At 42.0% G+C, this 12,979-nt stretch overlaps 1 protein-coding gene across 6 annotated transcripts in view; it reads left to right on the top strand.

The window, feature by feature from the left end:
• Positions 1 to 12,979, top strand: part of LOC134344680 (centrosomal protein of 128 kDa) — a 664,526-nt gene that overhangs the window by 380,884 nt on the left and 270,663 nt on the right. For all 6 annotated transcript variants that reach the window (XM_063044801.1, XM_063044787.1, XM_063044794.1 and 3 more), the window contains one exon: positions 11,614 to 11,806. In XM_063044801.1, coding sequence (XP_062900871.1) covers positions 11,614 to 11,806 — 193 coding nt within the window. The remainder of the gene's footprint in view (positions 1 to 11,613; positions 11,807 to 12,979) is intronic.

Raw genomic sequence — 12,979 nt, 5'->3', positions numbered from 1 at the left:
GGCAGAGCGTTGACGCATGGAATTTAATCCTGACAAGTATGGGTTGATGTATTTTGGGCAGTCAAATAGGGATAGTGCTTATACAGTGAATGATAGAGTAGTAGAGAATGTTGGTGAATAGTTGGACCTTAGGGTGCAAGTCCGTAGATCCCTGAAAGTGCAAAAATTATAGATAAGCTGGTGGAGAAGCCATGTTTGCCTTCATAGGTTGGGGCATGCAATACAAAAGTTAGGACATAATTTTACAATGTTACTAAATGCTGGTTAAACTACACTTGAAGTGTTGTGTGTAGTTCTGATCACCTCACTATAGGAAGGGTATTGTTACACTGGAGAGTGTGAGAGAAGATTCACCAAGATCGGAGGATTTTAGTTATGCAGAGAGATTACATAGGCGATGTTTGTTTTCCCTGGAGTGAAGAGATTGAGGAGTGACCTTAATGGAGGTACATAAAATTATAATAGTTGTGGATAGAGTAATTAATCAGAAACACAAGAGATACGTAAGTTGCTGGAAGTTTTAAGCAAGTCTTGATCTTGTGTGTCTTGACGAAGGGTCTCGGCCTGAAACGTCGACTGCGCCTCTTCCTATAGATGCTGCTTGGCCTGCTGCGTTCACCAGCAACTTTGATGTATGTTGCTTGTGTGATCTAATTGTCTTGATCAAAATCTTGCGTAATTAATCACAATTACTCATTGTGGGGTATTAAAAACAAAAGAATATAGGTTAAAGGTGAGAGGAAGGAATTTTAAAGAAGCTTTGAGGAGAGAGTTTTTATTTTACACAGCAATTTGTTAATATCTGGAATACTACTTGAATATGTCGTAGAATGGGATACAATCACTATTTTTATCAGACTTTTGCAAAGCATAGGAGGACATTGTCCTAATGCAGGCAAATGGGATTGCTGTAGATGGTCAAAAAGATGGGCATGGATGTGATTTCTGAGCTATACAGCTCCATGACTCTTATGGAAACTCTTGAGAGGACAAATGAGAAATGAGACAGAAACTGCAGAGAGTTGAAAGTCAGATCGAACGGTTTAGAATTTCTGATAAGTGTGTATATTTATGAAGAATTTGTTAGTCCTGCTGTGTAGTGGCATGAGATCCTGAGCTTGAGATCTTTGCTAGTGGTTCTTTAACCCAGCTTCAACAGCTGATCCACGTTGGTCAATCATAGTCATAGTCATAGTCATAGTCATACTTTATTGATCCCGGGGAAAATTGGTTTTCGTTACAGTTGCACCATAAATAATTAAATAGTAATAAAAGCATAAATAGTTAAATAGTAATATGTAAATTATGACAAGAAATAAGTCCAGGACCAGCCTATTGGCTCAAGGTGTCTGACCCTCCAAGGGAGGAGTTGTAAAGTTTGATGGCCACAGGCAGGAATGACTTCCTATGACGCTCTGTGTTGCATCTCGGTGGAATGAGTCTCTGGCTGAATGTACTCCTGTGCCCACCCAGTACATTATGTAGTGGATGGGAGACATTGTCCAAGATGGCATGCAACTTGGACAGCATCCTCTTTTCAGACACCACCGTCAGAGAGTCCAGTTCCATCCCCACAACATTACTGGCCTTACGAATGAGTTTGTTGATTCTGTTGGTGTCTGCTACCCTCAGCTTGCTGCCCCAGCACACAACAGCAAACATGATAGCACTGGCCACCACAGACTTGTAGAACATCCTCAGCATCGTCCGGCAGATGTTAAAGGACCTCAATCTCCTCAGGAAATAGAGACGGCTCTGACCCTTCTTGTAGACAGCCTCAGTCTTCTTTGACCAGTCCAGTTTATTGTCAACTTGTATCCCTAGGTATTTGTAATCCTCCACCCTGTCCACACTGACTCCCTGGATGGAAACAGGGGTCACCAGTACCTTAGCTCTCCTCAGGTCTTCCTTAGTCTTTTTCACATTAAGCTGCAGATAATTCTGCTCACACCATGTGACAAAGTTTCCTACCGTAGCCCTGTACTCAGCCTCATCTCCCTTGCTGATGCATCCAACTATGGCAGAGTCATCAGAAAACTTCTGAAGATGACAAGATTCTGTGCAGCAGTTGAAGTCCGAGGTGTAAATGGTGAAGAGAAAGGGAGACAAGACAGTCCCCTGTGGAGCCCCAGTGCTGCTGATCACTCTGTCGGACACACAGTGTTGCAAGCACACGTACTGTGGTCTGCCAGTCAGACAATCAAGAATCCATGACACCAGGGAAACATCCACCTGCATCGCTGTCAGCTTCTCCCCCAGCAGAGCAGGGCGGATAGTGTTGAACGCACTGGAGAAGTCAAAAAAACATGACCCTCACAGTGCTCGCTGGCTTGTCCAGGTGGGCATAGACACGGTTCAGCAAGTAGACGATGGCATCCTCAACTCCTAGTCGGGGCTGGTAGGCGAACTGGAGGGGATCTAAGTGTGGTCTGACCATAGGCTGGAGCAGCTCCAGAACAAGTCTCTCCAGGGTCTTCATGATGTGGGAGGCCATGCCACCGGTCTATAGTCATTGAGGCCGCTGGGGCGCGGCGTCTTTGGCACAGGGACGAGGCAGGACATTTTCCACAGTACAGGAACCCTCCGGAGCCTCAGGCTCAGGTTGAATACATGGCGAAGTATTCCACATAGCTGAGGGGCACAGGCTTTGAGCACCCTGGTACTGACATCATCTGGTCCTGCAGCCTTGCTTGGGTTGAGACGTTTCATGCTGTTTCTTACTTTTTCAGCCTCTCATTTCCCCCGTATTCCAATTTGTTCCTCAATATTAGGAACAAATTGGAAAGTGAAGGCAGGGAAAAATGTCTACACTTGCACTAAATGCCTGTCATCCATATCCTTATTGACCTATGCAGGATTACAATACAGAATGCTGGACTTGGCAAGTCAGGCAACATCGATAGAGGAGAATAAGCTGTTGACGTTATGGGCAGGTATAGACCATTCCCTAATAAGGCAACGTCGTTATCAAAAGATCTCCACCATCAGACCATGCCATCGTCTCGCAGCTACCATCTGGAGGGACAGAAGACGGAAGTCTCACAGCACCAGTTTCAAGAAGAGCTACTTCTCTTCAACCATTTGGTTCTTGAAACAACCAACAAAGCTTGAATCAGTACCTCAGTATAGCAACTCTGTGACCACTTTGACCACATCGCACAACAATGAACTATATATATTTTTGGTTCTAATTATGTTCTTGTTCAATTTATTTATAATTTATGTTTTTTCTTGAGAATGTTGTGTCTTTAATGCCGTGATGCTGCTGCAAGTAAGTTTTTCATTGTATCTGTGCTTACCTATAAATAAACTACTCTGACTTTTGACTTTTATTATCATTAAAATGCTTATAGTCTTCTACAAATTCCTCCATTGTCTTCACATACAGTATCTTTGCAATACTTTATCCTCCCCTAGGTGGTTGTCTTCTGACTGAAGACGTGTGCACTTTTCCCGTTTCATCCCACTTTTAATGTTAGCATGAAGTGTTAGTCCTGTTGTTCATATGTGCTCTAAGCCTTTTTAACACTCTCTTCGTTGTTTCTTGGATGCTGAAAACCCATCTGTTGGTGGTAGTGTAATAGTTAGTATAACCCCTTATACCATCAGGGTCCTGGGTTCAATTCTGCCACTGTTGGTATGTTCTATTTCTGACTGTGTGGGTTTCCTTTGGGAGCTGCAGTTTCCTTCCACATTCCAAGATGTACAGGTTATGGTTAGTAAATTGTGGTTATGCTATTTGCGGGCTGCCCGCCACAATCCTTGGACTGTGTTGGTCGACACAAATGATGCATTGCATTGTATGTTTCAATGTACGTGTGACAAATCATAGATAAATTTTATTCACCTTATACATTTACATGTATTGTGAATATTTAGGGAGCGATGTGCAATACAAAACAATATTTAACATTTTAGAAAGTTTCAAGAATTATATGAAAATAGAGGTTAAGGTACAGATATGGAATAAAATGTGCATAAATAATTGAATACCAGCATGTATTTAAAATGTAAACAGCATTATAAAATGCTTAAAGTATTTACAGTGCAATGCAGTGTCAAGGGTAATAGATTGAAAGAGGTGGGGGGTGGGGAGGGAAGTCTAACTAGCATGGTTAGAAAATAAAGCTAATCTTTAAGATCCCTCTCTTTTCCAAGCTTCAAGCCATTTCCTCTTCAGGTATGGATCCCTGGCATCCTTTTTGTGAATTTCTTGGAATGTTTTCTTAAGCAAAATATGCTCTGGATAGGGGTGTCATGGTTCAGTTTGGAGAAATGGATTGTTCAGCACTGAAGTGCTGTTTACCACACTGGAGGAAGAATTGGAGTGTAGAAGAGATCACCAGGGTATTAACTGGAACGGAGGGCTCCATTTGTAAGTCAAGTTTGGATTTATTCTCACTGGAAATTGAGGGCTGACCTTAAAATTATGAGGGGCAGAGTCTTTTCCCCAGAGCAGGAGATTCTTGATTCTGGAGAGTGGAGGGTTAAGGTGACAGGTGAGAAATGAAGGTTGAGCAAGCTAGGGCTTCACTCTCTGGAGTGAACGAGGATGAGAAGTGACTTGATAAAGGTGTACACGATGATAAGAGACATAGATTGAAAGGATAGGCAGAGACTTTTTACCCTGGGCTGAAATAGCTTATGTAAGGGGCATAACTTCAAGGTGTTTGGAGGAAAGTATAGGGGATGTTGGAGGTTAGATATTTATACTGAATCAGAATCAGGTATAATATCACTGGGATACGTCTTGAAATTTGTTGTTTTGTGGTAGTACATAATAATTAAAACAACTATAAATTACAATAAATCCGAATCAGAATCAGGTTTAGTATCACTGGCATATGTCATAAAATTTGTGGCTTTGCGGCAGCAGTACATTGTAATTCATAATAATAAAAACTATAAATTACTACATATATGTATGTGTGTGAATTAGATCGAATTGAATTGATTTTATTTCTTACATCCTTCACGTACATGAGTAAATCTTTGCATTACATCTCTGTCTAAATGTGCATGTGCAATTTATAGTAATTTATAATAAACAGTATGTACAACAGGACAGTCCATATAGCATAAAAATATAATTGTATCAGCTTGAATTAATCAGTCTGATTGCCTGGTGGAAGAAGCTGTCCTGGAGCCTGTTGGTCCTGGCTTTTATGCTGTGGTACTGTTTCCTGGATGGTAGCAGCTGGAACAGTTTGTTGTTGGGGGTGATTTGGGTCCCCAATGATCTTTTGCACCTTTTTTACATACCTGTCTCTGTAAAGTCCTGGATAGTGGGAAGTTCATATCTACAGATGCACTGGGCTGTCTGCAGCACTCTCTACAGAGTCCTGTGATTGAGGGAAGTACAGTTCCCATAGCAGGCAGTGATGCAGCCAGTCAGGATGCTCTCAACTGCGCCCCTGTAGAAAGTTCTTAGGATTTGGAGACTCGTGCCAAACTTCTTCAACCATCTGAGGTGAAAGAGGCACTGTTGTGCTTTTTTCACCACACAGCTGGTATATACAGATCACGTGAGATCCTCGATGATGTGTATGATGAGGAGCTCAAAGCTGTTCACCCTCTCAACCCCAGATCCATTGATGTCAATAGGGGCTAGCCTGTCTCCATTCCTCCTGTAGTCCACAACCAACCCTTTTATTTTTGCGACATTGAGGGAGAGGTTGTTTTCTTGATACCACTGTGTCAGGGCGATGACTTCTTCTCTGTAGACTGCCTTGTTATTATTTGTGATAAGGCCAATCAATGTAGTATCGTCAGCAAATTTAATTAGCAGATTAGAGCTGTGGGTGATGACACAATGGTATACAGAGAGTAAAGGAAGTGTGTGTATTAAAAGTTATTTAGGTAAGTAATGCAAAAAGAATGTGTTAGGCACATGGATTGCCCTGCCAGAGGAGTTGGAAGAGGAAGATACATTAGGGACATTTAGTAAACTCGTAGACAGGCACGGAAAAATGGAGAGCTATGTAGGATGGAAGGATTAGATTAATCTTAGAGTAGGTTAAAAGGTCGGCTCAACTTTGTGGGCATAGGTCCTGTAATGTGCTGCAATATCCTATGTTCTATGTTCTGTGATAAAAGGCAAAGGTAGAGTGGACAGTCAGAGACTTTTTCCTAGAGCAGAAATGGCTGATGCGAGGGGGCATAACTTTAAGGTGATTGGAGGAAAGTATAAGGAAGATGTCAGAGATAGCTTTTTTACACAGAGTGTGGTAGGTGTGTGGAGCATGCTGTCTGTGGTGGTGGTAGAGGCAGAAACATTAGGGGCATATAAGAGACTTTTGGGTAAGCACAAGGATGAAAGAAGGGCTAGGTAGGAGGGAAGGGTAGATTGATCTTGGAGTAAGATAAAAGGTCAGCACAAAGTCTTGGGTCAAAAGTGCCTGTACAGTGCTGCACTGAACTGTACTCGATGTTCCATGTATTATGTAATTTTTCCGCATTGGTTGAAGGAACAAGCTACCCGAGGAGGTGAAATGGGTAGATGCAGTTGAAAAGTTTAAAAGACATTTGGGCATGTACTTGGAAGTTGTAGAGGCAAACGGGCCTAATGCAAGCAGAGATTAGCATTGGTCAGCAGAGATGAGGTGGGATGAAAGGGACTGTATAATTCTATCATACTATGACAGAATTATAGCATGTTTCTCTTGGCTTTCTTACAAGTGTATGCTTGTGCTCATCTGTGCATGCTAGAAAATATTTAATTTGTGTTATAAATAGCTTTCATAGCAGCATTGTGCAGATGTATGTAACATATTTTCAGTGGGATATGGTGCTACCTTCCACGCAACTGTTGAAGCATTTGTTCCTTCGTGGCTGTGAATTACCCTTAATGCTAAGATGCTTAGCTCAATCTAACTACAGCCATTCACTGAAGGCTTGAGATTAACGTGACGTCTTTCCCTTTCAGCTTCCTTGCCATACAAGAGTGCTGCTGACAGACCTTTCTGTTTTCCAGCAGAGTTTTGTTGTTATTTCCTGCTTAGCCGTAGGCTGAAATAAAGCTTTTCTATTATATTTGTTTGGAATCAAAGTCATGTCAAAAATATACACTTCATTACTAGATGCTTTATCCAGACAAAAAAAAAAGACCTTTACCTGCTTTCTTCCAAGCATTCAATCAGAAAAGCAGCATTCAACAGCATGGCTTCACAGGATCTACCTTCTCTTGTCTGGAATAAGAACGTACAGAGACTCTTTTTCCAGAGCAGAAATGGCTAATGCGAGGGGGCATAATTTTAAGGAGATTGGAGGAAAGCATATGGGGACCACTTTATTACATACTGTAGGTGCCTAATCAAGTGGCCACTGTGAGTATGTTTGTGGTCTTCTGCTGCTGTAGTCCATCCACTTAAAGGTTCGATGTGTTGTATGTTCAGAAATGCATGGTTATTTGTGCTACTGTCGCCTTCCTGTGTGCTTGAATTAGTCCAGCCATTCTCCTCTGACCTTCTATGACTCAATGACACTCATGAAGAAAGCATTTTCATCCACAGAACTGTCACTCACTGGATGTTCTTTGTTTTTTTGCATCACTCTCTGTGAACGCTAGAGACTGTTGTGCATGAAAATCCCAGGAGATTAGTATTTCCGGGATACTCAAACCACCCCACCTGGCACCAACAATCATTTCATGGTCAAAGTCACTTACATCATATTTCTTCCCCATTTTTTTCCCCATATTTGGTCTGAACAGCAACTGAACCTCTGTGGCATGTCTGAGTACTTTTATATATTCAGTTGCTGCCAAATGATTGCCTGATTAGATATTTGAATTAATGAGCATATGTATAAGTGTACCTAATAAAATGGCCACTGAGTGTATGAAATGGGAGCAGAAGTCATCTATTTGACCTGTTGAGCTTGCATCACCATTCAATAAGATTATGGCTGATATGGCCACGGACTCAGCTCCACCCACCTTGCCGTTTTTCCATATCCCTTATTTCCCTTGCTATGCAAAAATCTTTCTAACTGTGTCTTAATTATATTTAAGAACCATTCTTTGAAAGTAAACTAAATGCAAACGTGAAAGTAGATATGGAGAAAAGATTCAGGTCGTTGATAAACATGAGAAATTCTGCAGATGTTGGAAATACAAAGCAACACGCACAAAATGCTAGAGGAACTATGCAGGTCAGGCAGCATCTATGGAAGTGAATAAACAGTCAAACGTTTTGGGCCAAGCTCCTTCATCAGGACTGGAAAGGAAAGGGGAAGGTGCCAAGTTGGTAGGAAAGGTAAATGGTTGGAGAGGATCTGATAAGAGAGGAGAGTGGAGTGTGGAGTGTGGGAGAAAGGAAAGAAGGAGGGGACCCTGTAAGAGATGATAGGCAGGTGAAAAGAGGTAAGAGGCTAGAGTGGAGAATAGAAGAAGAGGGGATGGGGGTGGGAAAAAATTGCTGAAAGGAGGTCATTTATAGATTTTGATGTCAGTACCAGAAAGTGCTTCATTTGGTCATACTGTCCATTTGATTGATTAGTTGTCCGTTTTCTCTGATGATGGCAGTCTGAACCTGTGCAGGGGAATTTTTAAAGAGGAAGTTACCCTCCCCACCATTGAGCACATTTACATGGAGCCCTACAGCAAGAAAGCAGCATCCACTATCACAGAATTCCTGACCATTGGGCAGGAGGTACAGGAGCAGTAGTTCCCACACCACTAGGTTCAGGAACAGTTATTACCCTACAACCATCATGCTCTTGAACCAGTGTGGATAACATCACTCACTACAACTCTGAACTGATCCCACAACCTACACGCTCACTTTCAAGGACTCTGAAGCTCATGTTCTCAGTATTTTTCTTTTATTTGTTCCATTTATCTTCTTTTGTACATTTGTTATTTGTGAATCTTTATTTATGAAAAGATTTTCATAAATTCTATTGTTTTTCTTTATTTGCCTGCAAGAAAATGAATCTCAATGGAGTATATGCTAACATATATGTACTTTGGCAATAAATTTACGTTGACTTACTATGACCTTGGAAAAGCCATTGACTGGGGCAGTTCTACTCTCTTGACCTTGGGAGTCTGGGTCCAATAGCTCGAGTAGTCATCACAACTGGGATCTTCCTTGATTATGGTGGATGACTGTGACTTCTTCAGTGCCTTGTCCTGCCCTTTGCTCTCCATAAAGCATTGCAGAACTGCCTCCCTGACCTCCCTGCTGGATCTCCCTGTTCATCTCATCTGCCCAGTTTGCCAGGGCTGACTTTGCGTGCTAGGGCAGGCACGTCCCTGTCTCACCGGGGTATGAGGCCTGCAGTCTATCTTCAGCTGGTTTAACCTGAGTGTCAAAGTGGTCTACCAGGGTGTTGCCACGGTCATATGCAAACAACTACTCAGAGCCACAGGTGAGAGCTAAGTGTCTGGTGGGGAGTAAAGTCGAGTGAGCTGCCCCAGAGGAGACATGCCAAGCCTATTCACCAGAGGTGATACCCTCCCTAGCACCCCATATGTCCATTTCGTATCTTGTTATTTTCCTTTGTCACTGAAAAGGATCATTGTAGACATTCTTTCTTTTTAGTTTTTTTTTAGGTTCATAGAGATGGTTTTGATGGTAGAGAGGGGAGTAAGGGGTTAGGTTGGGGTTTTGGGACATGAATATGAGGGAGTTAAGGACTGGAGTCTAAAGCTCCCCACTCTGCATTCAAAGTCAGTGACATGGATGTGGCCAGATGTCAGCAGATTAAAGAAGAATGAGGGTTAGTGACCCTCTGGGTATATGAATTGCCAGACTGGAGTTCAAGGCCTAGCGTTTGGGATTGTAATCCAGGGTTCTCATTCATCATCATTGGTGAATCTGGGTTGGATACTGAATATTGAGGCCTGAAGGTCAATTGGAAGCCCTGACTGAAACCTGAAGGTTGATCAGAAGCCCAGAAGTTGAGATCTGATGGCTAAAGCCCAAAGTCTATGAATCTCTGAGAGTGTGTTGGGGAAGTTGAAGGCACACTGCCTGCAATTCTACAAGTCTGCTGGAGGCTAAAGAAGACCGCCTGACCTGGGGTTAGAGGACTGTGTAAATGTGTGGGTGGAAGGGAGGGAAGAAGGGAGGAACTTGTTTTGCTATTGTTGCTTTGTCACTTGGTATATTATGTTTTGTTGTGTTCTGTGCTGCTCTGCAGAGTATGTTAGGCATGCCGGAATGTGTGGCAACACTTGCAAGCTGCCCACAGCACGTCCTTAGGTGTGTTGATTGTTAACACAAACGATGCATTTCACTGCATGTTTGAATGTTCATGTGATAAGTACATCTGCATCTCTCTTTTACAGCAGTGATGGGACAGCTGCCATAAGAATCTGGTAGGAGTAGTTAAACCACTTAATAAGCCTTTCCAATTCTGTAAATATGTAGATGGTGGAGGTCTTTTAGTTGGGATTGTTATATTTGCTGATACTGTACATGGTGGTCCTTAAAGGTACCCATAATGATTGCATGGCTAGAACTAAGTTTAGAATAAAAATATAGATGGGCTGCATTCTTACTTTTTGGTGGAAGAGTCTGTGAATGGACAACTTTCACCGAAGCTACAATTGGTTCTTGGACAAAGGGGTTGGCAGCAGAAGTCAACATCAAAGTAATTTTATTATCTAAGTATGACTATATTGCCATATACTACCTTGAGATTCATTTTCTTGCAGACATTTACAGGAAATGAAATAAACTATACCTAAACAAAGACTAACAACCAACATGCAAAAGAAGGCAAATGCAAATAAATAAGTATTTGATTAATACTGTGAACATTAATTGTGGAGTCCTTGAAAGCGAGGCAGTAGGTTGTAGGATCAATTCCGAGTTAAGGGGACAGAAATTATCCATGCTGTTTAGGAGTCTGATGGTTGTAGGGTAATAACTGTTCCTGTGCAGATCATTGTGCATGCTTGGCTATAGAAACATAGAAAATAGGTGCAGGAGTAGGCCATTCGGCCCTTCGAGCCTGCACCGCCATTCAGTATGATCATGGCTGATCATCCAACTCAGAACCCTGTACCAGCCTTCCCTCCATACCCCCTGATCCCTTTAGCCACAAGGGCCATATCTAACTCCCTCTTAAATATAGCCAATGAACTGGCCTCAACTGTTTCCTGTGGCAGAGAATTCCACAGAGGATAACCTTTATTCACAACGGTAGTGTAATCATTCTTATTCTCAATGTAAATTCTTTTATAATCATTAACATGTTATTTTTATTAAACCTCTGGCTACTGTGTTTGTCAATCTCCTAAGCCTGCCTTTGGCGGGATGACATTTTTGGAGCATTTTTTGTTTGACAGTCTTTATTAATGTATACTTTTTCATAAATTCTATTGCATTTCTTTATTTTCCTTTAAGAAAATGAATCTCAAGGTGGTGTAGGCCGTATGTACTTTGACTTCAACTTTCATCTTCCAGGCATAAAAAAGTGTACGACATTTCAGGACTGAAACTTCACAATGTGGTGGGGTGATGGAACCATTGTGTCGAATGTTAAATATAATCACTGTCTAGCATCAACTCCTTCTCAGTGACATATCATGGTTTTAAAATTCTGATTGATTTAGATAGTGCTGGATGCAGGTTGAAACTGATTGACCATGTCATTTTCTAGACCAAGCTACAGTGGCTGTGTGAGGAAGTGAAGGAGCGCGATGGACGGGAGCTCAAGCTGCGATCGCATCTCCGGCAGTGTCGAGGACAGCTGAAGGAGCTCATGCAGAGCAAGGAGTCAGAGACCGAGCTTTTCATAGAGCAAATCACAAAGCAAGAGCATCTCCTGGAGGAGATTCACAGGGAGAAAAGAGGTTAGTTCTGTAACCCTTGCATGCTGACGTGAAAGGTAGTCTGGAAGGTAGCTGCCTGTGAGATGTTTCTGACCAGTACTGATGAATTTAGTCTGAGTTTGTAATTAATGTGACTGATGACCTCCCATGGTGAGTGATGAGCTACCGCAGGACGCAGCCGAAGATCCCTACAGAATGAGCACCACGAAGAAAGCAAATCAGGTTTATGATATAATGGAAGCCCACCTGTGGAGCTTTGAGGTTAAAATGATAGAATTGTCATTAAAACTTAGAACATTACAGCACAGCACAGGTCCTTCAGACCACAATGTTGTACCAGCCTTTTAATGTGCTCCAAGGTTAATCTAACCCTTTCCTCACACATAGCTCTCCATTTTTCTATCATCCATGTGCCTATCTAAGAGCTTCTTAAATGATCCGAATGTATCTCCCTCTACAACAACCCCATACCAGGATGTTCAATACACCTATCATTCTATGTAAAAGAACTACAGTATCTCTGATATCCCCCCTATATTTCTAACAATCACCGTTAATTTAGTACATGGAACATAGAAATCTACAGCACATTACAGGCCCTTTGTGCCGACCATGTAACCTACTCTAGAAACTGCCTAGAGTTACCCTATCGTAGAGCCCTTTATTTTTCTAGGCTCCATGTACCTATCTAAGAGTCTCTTTAAAGACCTTATAGTCTCCATCTCCACCGCCATTGCTGGCGGTGCATTCCACGCACCCACTAGTCTCTGTATGAAAAATTTACCCCGATATCCCCTCCGTACCTACTTCCAAGCATCCTCGTGTTAGCCATTTCATCTGTGGGAAAAAGCCTCTGGCTATCCACATGATCAATGTTTCAATGTCTCTCATCATCTTATACACCTCTATCAGGTCACCTCTCATCCTCTATCACTCCAAGGAGAAAAGACCAAGTTCTCTCAGCCTATTCTCATAAGGCATGCTCTCCAAGCCAGGCAACATCCTTGTAAATTTATTGCTCTCTTTTTACCCACTTCCACCCTGGGTAAAAGTTTCTGGTTTTTCATTCTATGTCTCTTATCATCTTGTTTTCCTCTGTTAAGTCACCTCTCATCCTCTTTCTCTCCAAAGATAAAAACACTAGTTAGCTCAACCTATCCTAGTAAGTCTTGTTTTCTAATCTAGGCATAATAG

Source organism: Mobula hypostoma, chromosome 1, assembly GCF_963921235.1.
Source record: "Mobula hypostoma chromosome 1, sMobHyp1.1, whole genome shotgun sequence".
Taxonomy (NCBI): Eukaryota; Metazoa; Chordata; class Chondrichthyes; order Myliobatiformes; family Myliobatidae; genus Mobula; species Mobula hypostoma.
Note: the sequence above shows the minus strand (reverse complement) of the source record. Positions and strands in the feature narration are given on the sequence as shown.